The sequence below is a fragment of the Miscanthus floridulus genome, chromosome 16, assembly GCF_019320115.1.
Source record: "Miscanthus floridulus cultivar M001 chromosome 16, ASM1932011v1, whole genome shotgun sequence".
Taxonomy (NCBI): Eukaryota; Viridiplantae; Streptophyta; class Magnoliopsida; order Poales; family Poaceae; genus Miscanthus; species Miscanthus floridulus.
In genome coordinates, this window is record NC_089595.1 from 120,052,801 (window position 1) to 120,071,808 (window position 19,008).

Below are 19,008 nucleotides of genomic sequence, written 5' to 3' on the forward strand. Positions count from 1 at the left end.
GCACGACTAAGGCCTTGGTTTAGTTTCAAAAAAAAATTCGTCCTAAACTATCACATCGAATTTTACGGCACATGCATGGAGTATTAAATATAAATGAAAAAAAAACTAATTGCACAGTTTGGTTGAAAATCACGAGACGAATGTTTTAAGACTAATTAGTCCATGATTAGCCATAAGTGCTACAATAACTAACATGCATTAATGATGGATTAATTAGGCTTAATAAATTCGTCTCGCAGTTTGCAGGCGAGCTATGTAATTAGTTTTTTTTATTAGTATCCGAAAACTCCTTCCGACATCCCCGAAATATCCGATGTGACATCCAAAAATTTTCATTTCGCGAACAAAACACACCCTAAAACGACTTACATGCTGCTTACACTGCAAGAGCTTTACTTGCCATGTTCTACTATTGTAAAACATGGATAGATTATATGCGCAAAAAAGTAAAAATGGATAGATTTTTTTTTCTCTTTCAAAACTATTTTTATTTTATTTTTTCTGCCATTTATTTAATCCCGTCTCCCATCCTATGTGTTGGAGCCTATGTGTTGGAGGAATTGTAAGATCTACTAGTTTAGAAATTTAGAGAAAGCTACCAATTAAGTTAAATAAGTAGAGATTGATGAACTTCAAAGTAAAGCAGGGGTAATTATTACAACGTCGAGTATAGACACGGAAGGATCTAGCGGTGGGGCGGACATAGACTCTAAGCCCCCTCTTACTACTTCCGCAACAATAGAGCTCCTCCTTTAAAACATTCTAGGTTCTACAAATATAAAAGACACAACGGAAGAACTCTAGAGACTAAAGATAACTAGCTTGATCCCTTTGTTCTATGATTTTCTAGGCAGCGGCGGAGCCTGACCCAAAACGAAGAGGGGGCGAAATAGAAAAGACATGATTGGATTATGGATGAGTTGATGCCTCAAGTCTTGTGCCAAATAACTTCATTACAGCTAGCTTCAGAACTCAGCAGCCCAGCTTCCAGCCTGTTCGTTTGGCTGTGGCTTGTCGTAAACGATCGTAAATTTCCAGCCGGAACAGTATTTTTCTCTCACACAAACCGGCCAGCAGTATTTCTTCACGAACCAGCAACGATACGAACCAGCCAACCGAACAGGCTGGTAACGCCTCCAAGAGGCTCCGCCAGTGTTTCTAGGGCCGCCACTATGTGTATGGATGAATATGATGCATCGTGATAACTCTATATATTACAATGACCCATCGGAACACGAAAGGACACTAAGCTACTTGCAATACATATGCTTATATTTGCATTTACTAGTTGTATTATTTTTTCTTGACAACAAATGACTAGCAGTTGGATTAGCTTTGTATACTAGCAATGAAGGTTAGGCAGTGGCAATAATAAATATACTCCATCCATACATAAGAGAGAGTAATTCTAGTTTGTCTTAAGGTTGATTAGCTTTTTTAGGAAAAAATATCAACATTTATGACTGATAGATATACATTATGTAGAATATATATTTTTTATGATGAGACTAAAGGTACTTAGTACCTCCCTTATGACAAAGATATGATGTAATTGTAGCTCTATCCTCAATAATTTTTTTAAAAGTTTGACTAATATTACAAAAAAAGTATCGATATTTATAATATTATATGTAGTATAAAAATATATTTCACAACGAGTCTAATAGCATTTAATTGGTATCATGAGTGCTAATACTTTTTAAAAAAAAATCTGAGCAGAGGCAAAATTGTTTGACTCAGTACTACACTAGATATTTGATAAGAAGATGGCCGGTTTGAACAAAATATATCGCAAAGATACTAGTGTGACTAGCCATGATTGTTTTTGCAATAACCTAGAGGTAGGGTTGGGTGTTTCCATGAGCATGAGGCCGGAGGGAGTTGAAAACCAGGGATCCAAATCTGTGGGAGCGAAGAGCAGGAAACAGAGGCAGCACCCACGGTTTTGGATGAGGAGACGGAGATGCATGCACCTCTACTCCCCTCCCCACCAACTGGGAGTTCCCAGTTTTCGGAAGGGAAACCCAACCGAACCGAAAGCGAAACCAGAGCCGATCGAAACCAGTGGGCAGTGGCGCCGTCCTGAAGACGACGACGTGTTTCTTTTTGTTTTGTCCCGGTCCTAGCTAGGTCTCCTCTTCCGAGAGGGACGACGACGACGGAAATATATTACCCTTCCTTCCTCCCATGTCCGGTCCATTCATACTGCTCACAGTCACACCCACACCACCTCCTTCGTCTCGTCGTCACTGCGACGGTCCGCTCGCTCGCACGCGCCACCGCCAGCCGCCATTTCCACCACCACAACAACACGTAGTACACTAAAGTAAAAGAAAGAGGGGAGGAGATCGATAGATAGATAGATAGATCATGAGGCTGAGCTGCAACGGCTGCCGCGTCCTCCGCAAGGGCTGCAGCGACGCCTGCACCATCCGCCCCTGCCTGCAGTGGATCAAGTCCCCCGACGCGCAGGCCAACGCCACCGTCTTTCTCGCCAAGTTCTACGGCCGCGCGGGCCTCCTCAACCTCATCGCCGCCGCGCCCAACGACGCGCTCCGCCCCGCCGTCTTCCGCTCCCTCCTCTACGAGGCATGCGGGCGGATCGTCAACCCCGTCTACGGCGCCGTCGGGCTCCTCTGGTCGGGCACCTGGCACATGTGCCAGGCCGCTGTCGAGGCCGTCCTCAAGGGCGCGCCCATCGTCCAGGTCTCTGCCGACGACGCCGCCGCGGCTGCCGGACCACCCATTAATGCTGCTGCGGCTGCGGCTGCTGCTGCTGCGGCGGCGGCTTACGACATCCGACACGTCTTCCCCAAGTCCTCTTCCTCCAACAAGCACTCTCCTGCTGCTGCTGCTGCTGCTGCTGCTCCTCCACCACCACCACCACCAGCAGCAGTGGACGACGCCGCCGCTGCCCAAAGCAAAGTCGACGACAGAGACAAACACACGGACAGGGGGCTTCTCCATAAGGTGTCCAAGCCCAAGTTCAAGCGCACATCCTCATCGCCTTCACCGTCGAAGAAAACCAAGACGACGACCCAAAACAAGCAGCCGCACCTTGCTGCTGCTTCGCCGGACACGGAGCACGACGACGACATGCTGGTGGCAGACCATAGCGATGAAGAGCAACAACATACTGCTCTTCGTCAGGCGAGCAACAGCAACGCCAAGAGCCGCCGCGCCTCGCCCGACGACTGCGACCGCCACTCGGCGTCCGCGTCGCTGGACACCCACGACACCGAGGAGGCCGCCTCTCACGTCAGCCAGGCTGTGGCGGAGCCGCAACAAGACGACCAGCAAGCAGAGGCAGAGCAGCAGCCGCCGTCGATGGGCCTCGACCTCACGCTCAGATTGCTAACGTCGTCCGCGCCGCCGCACATAGCCCCGCTGACGCCCGCCGGCTGCAGGCAGGGAGGAGTGATAGATTTCCACGACCTTCTATTGGCTAAAACATAACTGGACTCGGTGATGTACCTCGCCGTATTCAGCGGCGGTTATGGCGTCGCCGCGACGTGGACAGTGACGTTGGAGTAGAAGTAGCATCCCGTAGGGCGCGATCCAATAGCGATATCGATGGAGTTTTTCGTCGCTCATACCACTCCTCTCTTGATCGGATAAGGGTCAGACTGATTGGGAACTGATGGAAGCAGTGAACCTCTCGTGTCTTGTGTCTATCTTTCTCTTTAGAGCGTTTCGTGACGAGGTTCATCAGGAGAATGGCTGGACCCTCCCGATCAGCATACGGATCAAGGTTCAATTGACCGTTGTGTAGATTAATCTAACATTCTCTTCTTTGATGTCATCTTATAACTTAAACTTAATTTATTTTATTTTTTTTCTATTCTATCGCAGATCAATGTATAGAGCGTGCCTTATCGTCACGGTCAGTTACCGTTAGATTAAACAGCTACAATGTACTTCTGTTTTGAAATAGATTCTCAACTAAGCCCTTAGTATCTAGAAATCATAGGTTTCCCGTAAACCCATATCGATTGTGTGTTATCTGAACTACACTGGATGTTTAGCCTTTGGTAAGCGGATCCGCAAGTACTTGTTTGGTACTTATATGCTCAATGTTTTCAAAATGATTCTAGATTTTCTCTTTTACAACATATAACTTAATATCAATGTATTTGGCAGCACACTTAACCTATTGTCTTAGGAGTTAACTATTTTAAATGGATATTATTGTTGACTATCATTGTTGAATCTAGGTACATATTTCATTAACCACTTTTGTCTATTCCTAAGGCCTCATGACAAGCTATACTATGGTATGTATCATTGATGACACCATAACTGTTTTGTTGAAGCTTTTCCACAATAATACTCCAACTGCGAGTGTTAGCAACTACTGTGAATTTCACTACACATCTCGCCAAAACTTAATATTTGTACCCACAATTATTTGAGAGTACTTATTCTTTGTTACTCAACATAAGGTCTATGATACTTTGCAAAAATTGTAAGACATTGTTAACTCCTATTCCAGTGATCTATATCTGGACTAGACTTCTACCAAAATATCCCGATACTGTAAGCTATATCAGGATAAGTTCTTACTTGTACATTCATTAAGCTTCCAACATCTGAAGCATATGGAACCATATTCATTTGATCGATCTCATATCGGTTCCTGGAACACTGAAAGTTCCCAAATATATTACCCTTGACTATAGGAGCATGCGTAGGTTTACACGCATGCATACTTTATTTCTTTATAATCTTTTCTATGTATACATTTGCGATAGTCCTAATACCCCTTTTCATCTATCTCGATGAGTTTTAATTCTTAGAACCAATGAGGCTTCATCAAAATCATTCACATTAAAACTTGAGGATAAAGACTTCTTCTTCTCCAATAGCAGATTAACATTACTACTAGTGAGTAGGATGTCATCTATACACAGGATGTGGAAAAAGAATTTTCCATTCTTGAACTAAAACTTTCTTATCGTTTCATCAACTTCAAATACTACTGTCTAGAGACTTGTTTTAACCTATAAATGGATTTCTATAGGCTGGCATCCCATATGTTCTTTTTCTTCCACGACAAAATCTTTGGATTGTACCATGTAAACGTTTTCATACAAATCCTCATTGAGGAATGTCGTCTTTACATCCATCTGATGTAACTCTAAATCATAATGTGCCAATAACACCATTCTGATTCTAAAAGAATCCTTGCATGAGACTAGAGAGAAAACTCTCATCGTAATCTATTCATTCTCTTTGCGTAAAGCCTTTTGCTACAAGTCATGCTTTATATCTTTTCACATTCCTTTGGAGTCACATTTTGTCTTGTAGACCCTTTTACAGCCTACTGTTTTCGTTCCATTAGGAATTTCTTCTAAGTCCCAAACATCGTTGATATTCATTGAATTCATTTCAACTTCCATAGCTTCTTGCCATTCAAAACAAGTAAATGCTTCTCATGGCTTCTTCAAGTGAGGTGGGATCACCCTCCATTTGAATTTCTTCACTAGCATAAACTTCATAGTCATTAGAAAACTGGTTTATTAATTCTTTGAGGCCTTCTGAGGCCTCAGCTATTGGCACTTTCATGTAGGGACTGTTGTTGCTCTTCATTGCCAAGAGGCAGTTGATTGTACATGCTCATGTATTACAAGATCCTTGTTTACAATATTCATCTTCTTCGAAGAGCCAACAACAGATGTTGTATAAGTCAAACAACATCAACAGGTATCGAGAAATTCAGTTGTTTTGAATCACTGAAGTGGTCACGCAGTCCCACTTCTCTTCAAGTCATAGGTCTCTACATACCGTGCTCTCCCAGATCGTCCCATCTTTTATAAAGATAGTGTATCTTCCAATTTCTTATTTGGGTTCAATCTGTTAAAACCTTATATGGCGCTTTAAGCACCACTTTAATATCTTTAATGGTGACTACGCTACCTTCTTCTCAGAACTTTAAAAAATATAGGAATTTAGCTGTTTCTCTACCTAGGGGTATTATTGTTATGACCGACAGTCACATTTATCAACATCTTTATCTCACTCTTTGTCAGGTTCATAAACCCGGGGTCCCCAATGGACCCGCTTCTCTGCAAAGCCCGGCCCAACAGGCGGCGCAGCGACAGCACACGTCTGGGTCGGCCCAGATACATAATGATAGGCCAAGACAACGATCCAGTCCCCGACCAGAAGGCCTGGCCAAGGTGGGACCACAGTCCGACTTCGACCCCTTCTTCGACCGAGGATATGTCAGATCTCTGCTCGTTGCTCTTTCCCGACCGACACGGTTGAGACCGACTGGGAACGACTGACCGGGGACGCCTGCTCGGTGTGGGCCTAGGGAGCAGGCGGAGCATATAAGGTGAGGCGCTCAAGTCAACCGTAATACCGAGGACTGTACCCTACCATGCCCTGCGCACCTGCAGGACGGTGCCATCGGGGCATGTCAGGCGAACACGGCAGAGCCTGCCAGACACGTCAGAGTATAAATAGTATTGTGGGCGTCATCGTTTGCTGTACTAGGCGAATATGGTAGAGCCTGCCAGATGTGTTTGAACATAAATAGTATTGTGGGCGCCGATGGCCATCCCGTACCCGATGGTGTGCGCAACAAGACTAGGCAGCACATGTATACACTCCCTCTCTTTTTTCTGACTTGTAAGATCATCCCCTTCAACTATAAAAGGGGATGAGCTCTCTCCTAAAAGCCTCCTCTGAAGACTGGTCGACTCGACAGCTCAATAGCTCTAGGACTCGATAGCTACACAGTCTACATGCTCTCAACAGCTGATAAGCTTGGACACACAGAGCATACGTTCCTAATACTTAGCACATGTTTGAGCATCCGTCACTCTCTTCCACTCGGTTTAGAGTCCGACCGGGCCTCTAACACCCTCCTTTCTCATTCCTTACTCTTTTATAACACCATAGCAAACTTCGAGCACCTAGGCTTAGGAATAAAGTAACCAACCGACCTCAACTGGACTGTAGGGTCTATTGCCTGAACTAGTATAAATCCTATGTCATTGAGTGCTAGGTCATATCTGATCATAATGTACGGTAAAACTATAAATATTTACTTGTTGGTCACTTTTCAGCACCGACAGTTAGCGCCGTCCGTGGGGAGAACGCCATGCGTTCACGCCTTTGGTCATCGGATGACCCACCTTTCCACCATCTTCGGCATGGTGGGCTCGAGCGATACGATTCGCTTTGGCCCGCTGGAGTTTCCCACGCTCCCACTTGCTAGGGATGTGGGCTCCTCCCATCTTCGCTGCCATTCCAGACCATCCTCTTTGGGAGTCTAGACTTTGTCACCGACCAGCTCGGCGTACTTCATCTTCAGCAAAGAGGCTCTTGTCCCGGCGCCCACTAGAGGAGGAGTGCTCTCCACCGACTGCAACAGGCCACTTGACGACCTCAATGTCAAAACACCCGCGCTTCGCCTCGAGCCCATGCTAGGCTCAAACCCCATGGTGAGTGATGTATATATTGTTCTTTACTCACTATTTAACACCTTCCACCAACTCTTCGGAGGGACCCCTGTTGTCCCCACCATGACCGTTGTGCGACCAGTTCCTCTACTGCTTCGTGTCCCCCATAAACGCATGCACGCGGGGACTCCAAAGGATGCTGATGCCTCCCCCTCTCATGTCCGAGTTCGTGGGGATGGCGGGCTATGCTCCCACCTCCTTCCACGACCTCATCAATGACGAGGTCAAAAGTGATGGCTCCTGCATCGGCAATGTCATGGCACCTGATCACCCTCTATCCTGGGAGTACGCTATGACGGATGCCCCGGGACAGCCATCGGAGGTAGTGGAGTCTCTATAGACTCACACCCCTCCGGACCCCGTGCGTAGGCCCTGACGTGTGCGCAGCAGCACGGCAAGGAGTTACGGCAAAGGCGATAGAGCCAGCCACCGCCTGCGCCAGAGCGCCCGGCGCATCACGCTGTGTCACATGCACGTAATCCGGCAAGCGACACTCGGGGTCATGCCCGTCAGGTCCAGCATAACATACTGGACGGAGGGGACAACCCCCCTCGGTTTACTTGGGCTAGCCAGAACATCGCTGCTGTGGCGATGCTTCTACGCGGCCTCCCCGAGCCTACCGACCCCTAGGAACAGGCAATCCACCGGAACCTCCGAGCGCTGGTGGAGAGCTCCTCATCACGACATCGGCTCACGACCTCTTGCCCAACTGGGGGACTAGGGCCGCACCCATCGAATCATTCTATCCACCCACCGCAGTAGTTGCCGAGCATGGAGTAGGAAGGCATGGCTGCACTACAGCCCAACCCGGTGCCCGCTCCACACCGACCACCTGTGTGCGAATGGCTCGGGCCGAACTGTGACGCTCGCAGCATTATCAACAATCGACGCCGCCCCGGTATATGGCTCGAAGACTTCTGGCTCGCCTACTGAACCAGAGGAGTGGATGATGACTACTTCATCATCCAGTACCTCCCCATCTGCGTGGGGGAGCATGTTTAAGCATGGCTCGAATTCCTTTTGCCCGACAACATCCGTGACTGGGCGGATCTTAACAGGTTCTTCGTCGGAAATTTCTAGGGGTGTATGTTCATCCTGGGAATTCCTAGGACCTCAAGAGCTACCAGTAGGAGCTCAACGAGTCCCTACGGGATTACATCCGTATGTTCTCAAAGCAGTACAACTCCCTTCCTGATGTCATTGACGCGGACGTCATTAGCGCGTTCCTCTCTGGGACAACCTATGATTCCTTAATCCACATGCTCAGCTGTGTGAAGCCTCGTACCACCCACGACCTGCTCGACATCGCCACGAACCTAGCCTCTAGTGAGGAGGTGGTCGGGGCGATCTTCAGCGGCTATCGGGATAGGGGCATGGCTAAGCGTGAGGACCAAGACGAGTGCCCCTCCACACATAAGGGCAAGAAGAACAAGAAGGATCGGCGCCGACCGGCCAACCCAGCTTTGGTCATTGCGGCCGATCGAGCGGGCAAGCAGCCCTAGTAGGGCTAGCCCAACCACTTCGACAAGCTCATGGAGAGTCCATGCACCAACCACGCCTATCCTGTCAAACACCTCTACAAGGACTGTGAGCTCCTCAAGCACTTCCTGCGGCAAGCTGCCAAGCCAAAGGAAGAGAAAGGCAAGGAGGAGGAGGCCATGAAAGGAGGCGCGACGAGCAAGGATGAAGACAGCTTCCCCAACCCTAAGGAATACCTCATCATCTTTGGGGGATCCGACGCTATCCACTCCAAGCTCCAGCACAAGGTACACTATACAGAGGCATGCGCCACCAAGTCAGCCATTCCCTCTTTCCTAAGTTGGTTGGACTCCCTGATCACTTTTGATCAGAGAGACCATCCTTCCCACGTCGCCCGACCGGATCGCTACTAGCTCGTCATCGACCCCATCATCCATAAGAAGCACCTCACCAAGGTGCTGATGGACAGAGGCAGCTGGCCTCAATATTCTCTACGTCGACACCCTCGACGCCATGCGCATCCTCAGGTCGGAGCTCCGCTCAGTGAGCTCTCCCTTCCACGACGTGATCCCAGGGGTGCTAGGCAGTATCCACTCTGGGTAGATCGACCTGCCCATCACATTTGGCGACAGCGCCAACTTCTGCTCAGAGGTCCTAGCCTTCGAGGTAGTGGACTTTCTAGGGTCCTACCACACCATCTTGGGGCGGCCATGCTACGTCAAGTTCATGGCGATCGCCAACTACACCTACCTCAAGCTGAAGATGCCAGGGCCAAACGACGTTATCACCATAGGTAGTACCTTCTCGCACGCCTACACGTGCGACCACGAGCATTACGAGCTCGCCACTGCCGTCATTACCTCCACCGAGCTCCTGGAGCTCAAGAATTCGGTGACTCCAGCAGTCCTCAACTGCAACGGGCCGACCTCCTCGAGTGCCTTCCATCCAACTAAGGAAACCAAGGCGTTGGAGATCGACCCCACCGACCCGACCAAGATGGTGCGGATTGGGACCAAGCTCCCGGCCAAATAGGAAAGCGAGCTCACCGACTTCCTACGTGCAAATCATGATGTCTTCTCATGGAAGCCTTCTGACTATAGGCGAGGAGATCTCCAAACTTCTAGCAACCGGATTCATCAAAGAGGTATACCACTCTGACTGTCTACCAAATCCTATTCTTGTGAAAAAGAAGAATGGGAAGTGGAGAATGTGTGTTGACTATACTAGCCTCAACAAGGCATGCCCAAAGGATCACTTCCCTTTGCCATGCATAGATCAGATAGTCGACTCCACACTAGGGTGCGAAATCCTCTCCTTCCTAGATGCCTACTCAGGCTACCACTAGATCGTGATGAAAGAGTCCAACCAGGTCGCGATTTCATTCATCACCTTGTATGGTTCGTAGTGTTATGTAACCATGTCTTTCGGTCTAAAGAATGTTGGCGCCACCCATCAACGGTGCATGCAGTGATGCTTCACCGACCAAATCAACCCGCCCGACCAACCTGACCAAGTCGAGCGGCCGAAACCAACAATCGCCGTCTATGTAGATGACGTAGTGGTGAAAACAGCTCAAGCTAGCGACCTGATCGCAAACTTGGCCGCAACATTCATGAACCTCCGAAGGTTCAACGTCAAATTGAATCCTGAAAATTATGTTTTTGGGGTTCCAAAGGGGAAGCTGCTCGAATATATCGTGTCCGAGCGCGACATCGAAGCCAACCCCAAAAAAATCACGACTACCTCCAACATGGGCCCGATACGCAACATCAAGGGCGTATAGAGGCTCACCAGCTATTTGGTCGCCCTGAGCCAGTTCATCTCCTAACTAGGCGAATGAGGGATGCCTCTCTACAAACTTCTCAAGAAGACAGACGCATTCGTCTGGACAAAGGAGGCATAGCAGGCTTTGGAAAGCCTCAAAGCATCGTTGACATTGGCACCAATCCTCATCACTCCTAAATGGGGAGAATCCCTCCTCTACGTCATGGCAAGCAACCACGTTGTGAGTGCCACCCTCGTCGTCGAGAGGGAGGAGCTGAGACACCCCCTAAAGATCCAATGACTGATGTACTTCGTCGGTGAGGTACTCATCGATGCCAAAGTTCGCTACCCCTAGGTTTAGAAGCTTCTGTATGCCATGCTTATGGTGACTCAGAAGCTCCTACACTACTTCACCGACCACAAGGTCATGGTTGTCACCTCGTACCCACTCAGGGAGGTCGTCCGTAACCATGACACCGTCGACCAAATCTCCAAGTGGGCTCTCGAGCTCATGGGCCATGACATTAGGTATGTCCCCAGCACTGCTATTAAGTCTCAGCCTCATGTCGACTTCATCACCGAATGGACAGAAGTCCAGCTCCCGACCCCAGACATCACCCGCGAGTACTGGATCATGTACTTCAATGGGTCGGTCATGGCGCCCGACTCGGGGGCTAGAGTGGTTCTGATGTCCCCGAATGGGAGCAGACTTTGCTACGTGTTCCGTCTCCATTTTTAGCCTCAAACAATGCTACAGAGTACAAGGCCCTCATCAATGGACCGTGCATCGCCATTGAGCTCAGCACCACACTGCTGTATGTCCATAGTGACTCAGAGTTGGTAATCAACCATGTCATGAAGGAGTCCTCCTGCAAGAGCCCTCTCATGGAGGTGTATTGCCAGGAGGTGTGCAAGATCGAGGACAAGTTCCAAGGGATCGAACTCCATCATGTCCCTCGAAAGGACAACGATGCTACCGACTTCCTCGCAAAATTAGTGGCTAGACAGGAACCGCCCACCGATGGGGTCTTTATAAATGACCTCCATGAGCCATCTGGCCGCATCCGAGAGGATCCGACCCAGACGTGCTCCAACACCAATCTGGCGCTCGGGGCTTTGACCCCCCTGACTTGCCCTGACCCCGACCAAGTGCTCAGGGGCTCCAACCTTGGCGCCTCCATGGCAATGTCGCCTAGCGACATCGCCGTGTTGGCACTCGATCCGGTCGACTAGAGAGCACCACAACTCACCTACCTCCTCGAGGAGGTTCTCCCACCGGAAAGTATTGAAGCATGATGAATCGCTCGACACACTAAGATGTCCATCACCATTAGTAACAAACTTTACAAGCGAAGTCAGTCGGGAGTGCTCATGAAGTGCATCCCAACCGACCAGAGGAAACAGCTTCTCCTCGAAGTCCATGCTAGAATCTGTGGACATCACGTGGCCCTAAGGTCGCTGGTCGAGAAAGCCTTTCGCCAATGTTTTTACTGGCCCACTACGCTATGAGATGTAGAGGAGGTGGTCTGCAAGTGTGAAGGACGCCAGTTCTATGCTCGGCAGACTCATCTACAGACGCAGGAACTTCTAGACCATCCCCATCACCTAACAATTCGTGGTATGGGGCCTCAACATGGTCAGACCCCTCAAAAAGGCCACGGGTGGCTTCACTCACCTACTTGTGGTGGTGGACAAGTTCTCCAAGTGGATAGAGGTGAAGCCCATCACCAATATCCTGCTCGGAAGAGGTGGCCAAGTTCTTCCTCGACATCATCTATCGGTTTATTGTCCCTAACTATATTATCACCGACCATGGAACAAACTTCATCAGGAAGAAGTTCCTAGACTTCTATGATAGATACGACATCAGGATTGATTGGGCCTCGGTCGGACACCTACGTACTAATAGTCAGGTCGAGCTGGCCAATAGCATGGTCGTCCAAGGACTCAAGCCCCACATCTTCGACCAACTCAAAAAGTATGCCAGGCGATGGGTTATAGAGGTCACAGCAATCCTCTGGAGCCTAAGAACGACCCCAAACCGGTCCATAGGGTTCACCCCTTTCTTCCTCACATATGGAGCCAATGAAATGTTGCCCTCTAACCTCGACAATGGTGCCTCAAGAGTAAAGGCCTTCGATCGAGACCGAGCCACAGAGGCTCAGCAGGACACGGTCGACCTGCTCGAGGAGGCTCGTGAGATGACCATCATTCGCTCCATTCGTTACCAGCAAACTTTCCACAGGTACCATGAAAGAAAAACCAAGGGGAGAATCCTCGAGGTCGGTGATCTCGTACTCTAGAAGACCTAGTCAACCAAGGAGAAACATAAGCTCTCTCCACCATGGGAAGGACCCTACAAGGTGACCGAGGTGATTCGACCGAGCACCTACCGACTGAAGGATGATAATGGCAACGTTCTCACCAACACATGGAACATTGAACAGTTACATCATTTCTTTCTCTAAAGCTTGGTCTTACCGTTTATTTCCATTCAATGCTTGCTCCTACAGCGCCCCAGCCCGAGCACTTTTTGCCCAAACAAAAGGGCATCGCCCAAATGAAAGAGCCAAAGCTGGGTCGCTCGGGGGCTCCATGGAGGTGCGATACCACCCCCTTTTTTACTATCATATAGTAACACTTTTCACCCAAACAAAAGGGCATCACCCAAATGAAAGGGCATTCCATTCCTTTGATTACCCTACGTAACTTGTGCTTTTAGCCTCCCGACCGATCACACCTAGCCACAACCTTCAGTTACGAGCAGCTGAGCCTCGCATGCCACACCTGGGTTCTTAAGGTTGCAGCCTATGGGTCAACAGGCAGGTGCAAAAAAGAAAGGACAAAAACAAAGCTACGCAAGGATAAAAATAAGGGTGGATGGGACAAGCTTCCCCTCATAAGTGATTTCATCACAAAAACGAACTTAAAATATTCATGAATGTAAAACTGTTCACACAGGGGCTCCCCCACGAATTCATCTTTTACATAAACTGACTATTTCTACTCTAACTCTATTATGGGCCCCCAGCAGCATCGGCTGATGGTACGGTTGACAAGGACGAAGGCAGCTCGGTTGTGGTCGGGATGATGATGCTCAGCTTGGCTGCAGTCAAGATGACGTTCAGCTCGGTTGGGGGTGGGATGATGCTCACCTTCAACCCGGCCTCCACTGCCTTCGCAGGCTGGATGACATCTTCCTGGCGCATGTCTGTGGCCTCGGTCAAACGGTGAGCCACCATCACCCACTACGTGGTGACCTGCTCAGCGACCATCTATGCATACTGCACCAAACTCTCCCCTAGCGCATGGATTTCATCTGCACTCCACCCATAGGCGTATCCTCTATAGATGGCTATGAAGTATAGATTAGGGTAGTGGGTCACCACCGAGTCTAGCACCCCCGACATCCCGTAGAACATGCCATCGTAGATGAGCACCTGAACTTCATTCGGGACCTCCGCTAGCTGGACGGTGGGCGTACTAGTGCTCAATCCTGACCCAAACACCTCAAAGACGACCACCTATGCAATATTGCGAAGCTAGTCGAGCTCTCCCTTGAGAACACATCGCTCCTCAAGGGACTGGGCTAGCACCTCCGTACTCCGACCGACCGCTACTTTGACTGTCTCCAGCTCTTGCTCCAGAGAGCCGATCTTTCCACCTAGTTCTAGATACGAACAAAAAATTTAGGAGCAAAGGAAAGAAAAATTCAATGCTACAACCGAGGGTAGAATAGGTACATACCAAGGTGGGTGCTTTTGAGAATAGAGACCCTTCCTCTTGCCGAGTCACCCTCTCGAGCAGTCGAGCGTTTGACTCCTCTGCCCCGAGCATCTGCTCCTGAAGCGCGACCACTTTTTGCTCAATGTCCAACTGGGCCTTCTGCTCTACCTCCAGAGCCTCCAAGGACATTTGGAGTGCCACCTCGGTCTCCTCCAAGTGGGCCTTCACTGCATCGAGTTCCCACTCGGCAGCAGTCGCCCGCTCGACCACACGTAGCTTCGCCACTCGTGCTCCCGTCGCCTCGGCCGCTCGGTCTTGGGACTCATGGCGAGCGGACTCCAACTGGTGCCTAAGCTCGTCGACCTGCCATGATGCTACAACTTCTTGCTCCATCTGACCGTGCTCCTCCCAAAGATATCAGGACTTATGGATCGACATCATCTCTAGGTCCTGCGAGACAAGAAGCAGGCGTGCTGAGACAACCATTTAAAAGCCAAGGAATCAAAGACAACACCAAGAACACAGAAAACTTACCTCTGCAACATGTTTCAAGTCGATAGTCATGGCCTAATGGATGACCTCAACCCTCTCCAAGGCCTCCTTGAGCCTGGCCTTGGTAAGGGTAAGATCAAACTCCATCGATAGTCCTCTCTCCCCAAGCAGGTGCCAGAGCTTCACCTCCTCCTCATCACGAAGGATGAATTGGGCCTTTCCTAGCTCACCGAGGTAAGGCCACACCAGCTCGTGGGTTGCCCCTGACTTGCTGGAAGATCCAGCCATCATAGTATCATACGACGACCGGATCATCACCAACTCTCGGGGCGGCGGGATGGCTAGCGGCTCCACCCTAGTGTCTTCCTCACCATCGAAGGGGATGTCCACCGCTAGGACTCCATGGCTCACCGGCAGCTACTCTACCTCTGGCCTAGCCATGGCTCCTCCAGACCACTCCAACTCTGACCAGGCGAGCGAACCATGTGCTCCTCCACTGGGTGAGACAGGGAGCCTAGTTTCCCTCCTCTTTGCCTTTGCGATTAGCCGGGGAGGGACTGCAAGAGTCACCTCCGACCCGGCCTCCGCCGTCACCATGGGGATCGCCGCTATCACGGCCGCCGCCGTGCTCATGACCGGTCAGGAAGATGCAACCCCTGTCGACACAGAATTTTTGTCTCATGCCGAGGACACATGCAGCAACCTAAAAGGGTCCGCTCGATGGAGCAGATCCGCCTAGCTTCAGCGCAAGGGTGGTCGATCCTGCGCACTTCTCCTGAGACATGCCAGTCAATTTGACCCTATAATTGACAAGGAGAGAAAGTTCATTAGTAATTAAGGGTGGAACTTGCTGGTGTTGCCAGACAGTCCTGAATGTGCGGCTATGAGAGCTGATATAAAAGGAGATCGATTAAATAGTCGATTCTAGTATATTCATAAGAATAAATCGATTAAAGCTCATTGGGTTGTATAAAAAGAATCAGTTATCATTTAGGGCAAATATCTTTGATCGAACAGATATTAATCAATGGCAATAAAATATCAACAATGATCGGTTTGTGCTGAGCCAATGATTATAAGTAACCAAACCCCTTTTGTATAAAGAAATAATTCAACATCACTTAACCATTTAATAAAGATAAATCTAACGAACATGTTAGATCTCATCGATCACTATGACCAGTGGGGCATGAGGCAGAATCATGCAGGCCGTAGAAATAACAATAGATTCGACGACCCTAACTCATTACTAATATCAATGGGGCATGAGGCAGAATCATGCAGGCCGTAATACAATAATAAGATCATGGGGCTAACATATCTTTCAACCTATCTTTACTTCAATGGTCTCATGATGCGAACTATTCGTGAAAGCACTCGATATCAACTAAAACAGTCGATTCAGGCATAGCACACAGTTAAAGTCATGCCTTATCAGGAATAGATCTACCAGATAACGGTCCCTACTCCATAGTGCTAATAGTGGGGTGTGAGACAGAATCACATAGGCTATGATAACAGGCCAAGGAATGGTTCTTGCTAGCTAATAAATCTACTCAAGACGCAACACGTCTTAACCGCATGCTATGCACGATCAGGATTGACATAAAACAGCCAATAAAACATAACTCATTGTTTAAAGTGTAGATTAGATCAATTTGAGGTTAGCAAATGATGGGCTAAACAAGATATAAGGCTGATCTAGATCAATCTCAATCGGGCAGAATGATATTGCTGTAATTAGATGAATAATGAAAGCAATAAGCAATATCGGTAACTTAATGAATCTACCAAAGACTGCCATCCCAAGGTAGAGCCGATAACTTGACCTTGATCTAGTTCATGCAGTGGGGGTCGACCAGATCAATGCAGTCATACTTGAACTAGGCAAGAATCAATAACTAACTTATACAAGAGTCGCAGTGGAGGTCGACCAGATCGATGCAGCCGTACGAACAGAGGTATAAGCCATGACGGTACTTACAACAAGCAGTGAAGGTCGATCAGATCGATGCAGTCGTACTTGCTGAAGAACTCACCGAGATCTACTCTACTCCTACTCCTAAGGGTGGCCGGAGCCGAAAAGGTAAATAACTTATGTATTGGATTGATTGATTGTCCTTTACAATAGCTAGGGCTTGATATTTATACCTGGGACCTACGCACGACTCTAGTCTAAGCATGACCACTGTTTTCCTAAATGGTCATTTAGCCCGTTTAAACACCATATAAACGCTACATGGTGGTGCGCCGTTTTCGTTTAATCACCCGTTTATCCCGTTTAATTGGCCATTTATCCCGTTTAATTGGACGTTTTGCCCGAATAATGGCTAAACGGTAGGTGACCGACTGTTTACCGTTTAGCGTTTAGGAAAACATTGAGCATGACTCATGACAATTTTTGACTTTAAAGAAAACATTCCTAATTTAAGATAACCTGGACTCTAATCTTTCCCTTTTTGTACAGTCCAGCATGTTTCGTCTTGGCACCGAATCATAGCCTTTGTCGTTATTCGCTAGCGCTATCTGAAGAAAGCCGATTCTAGTTTTCGTATCCGAATCAGCTGGTTCTGATCTGCACACAATTGATTCCTTGATGACATGATCTTGGGAGCTTTTGAGTCCCTACGACTCTTCTTCCAAATTTTGGTGTAAACACATGCCCCCAATTTTGGGATAAAAGTAATTTTATTCCAAAATTATCATGTCTGTATCCCTGATTGGTCCACAGTCATGGGTAGAGAACCTTGATCTGGGGTCCACTGTTTGTTGCCTCTTGCGTCCACTCATGATCCTATGCCTCAAAACTTTTTACAACAGCGTCACTGCTTCACGGGCACTTGGATTCATCTTCCCGGGCCGGCTATAAAATGCCTATCTGACCCTGGCGAGAGCAACTCAACAATTTAGCCATGTTTCTCCTCTACCTGCCTCCTCGAGTGCTTTTGACTCCGCTGGACCCTCCATGGTCTATCCTTCTGCTATAGAGATCTTGAGCGGTTAGAAGAATTCTTGTGCATAGGGTGATTGTGTTGCTCATTCTAGCACCTTGTCGAGCAAGAGAATCAGCTACTGTGGCTAGAAGAAGTCTTGTGACATCACCTGTGTCTTCTCACCATGCTTGTAGAGCTGTTCTAGTGTTTGCAAGGGCTAAAATGTGTGGACACCTTTTCCTTGTTTGTTCCACTAAACGCCCACCGAGAAAGCCACAGGCTTCTTTCCCATAGTTTCTCGATTTACCGAGAAATCGGCTGAGCACATGCTAGGCGGGCAATTTTCCTTTTCTCGAGCATAATTTTATCAACGGGCCAATGTCGATTCATTTCACGATGACCTTCGGCCTTGTGGGGGCCCGGACTCCCTTCAATCCAAAGAAGCCTTGATAGGTTGATCTCTGGTCAATGTAAAATCTTAGAATCCATTTCATGATATTTTGTAATTTGGGGAAGCAATAAATTCGAATCTGTTATCTCTTCATTATCCGTCCCCTGAATTCCCGGAGTGTTGTTCCGCTTCCATTTTTGATTCCAAATTCACACCCCTGGCGAAATCTATCTTCTCGCCTTCCTGGGCTATATATATACGGGCCACGGCTATGGGTCGAACAACAACTCGCTTCGTCTCAAACCTTCTGCATCCTTAGTATAGCTTCTATGTTTCTGTAGATTTGAGATCATGGAGGATAGCAAGAGATCTGCTGAGGAGGCCCTTGATGGATCTGCATCATCATGCCAGCGCATCCACCATCAGAAGGGTGCCACTTGCGATGCTCCCGTCATCCCAAAGCAGAGGGCCGACTCCACTTAGCCTTTGGGGTCATCCTTAGTACCAATTCATCGCCAGCTCCCCTGTTACCCGAGGAGGTCAAGAGATAACGATGACCTGATCGCTTCCATTGACCGTACCGGTGAGAAACTTGTCGACTGCCTCTCTATTGCAGAGTCAGCTCTGGCCATAATCTAAGGCCAATCACCTCCTGAGGCTAACCCGGTGCGGGAGAGACTGGCCAAGGCTAAAGCCAGAATTGCTGGTGAGACATTTACCATAATCTTCTGTTTCTTTTTCAACTTTTATTCTC

At 48.5% G+C, this 19,008-nt stretch overlaps 2 protein-coding genes across 2 annotated transcripts; both read left to right on the plus strand.

Moving 5' to 3' along the window:
• The first annotated feature begins 2,082 nt into the window (after positions 1–2,082).
• On the plus strand, positions 2,083–4,179 carry LOC136513344 (uncharacterized). The gene has a single exon (XM_066507339.1). The coding sequence runs from the start codon at positions 2,371–2,373 to the stop codon at positions 3,454–3,456; it is 1,086 nt and encodes a 361-aa protein (XP_066363436.1). The 5' UTR covers positions 2,083–2,370; the 3' UTR covers positions 3,457–4,179.
• Positions 4,180–9,674: 5,495 nt separating this feature from the next.
• LOC136511402 (uncharacterized) lies at positions 9,675–9,980 on the plus strand. The gene has a single exon (XM_066505469.1). It carries the CDS (start codon positions 9,675–9,677, stop codon positions 9,978–9,980), a length of 306 nt encoding a protein of 101 aa, XP_066361566.1.
• Positions 9,981–19,008: the final 9,028 nt, after the last annotated feature.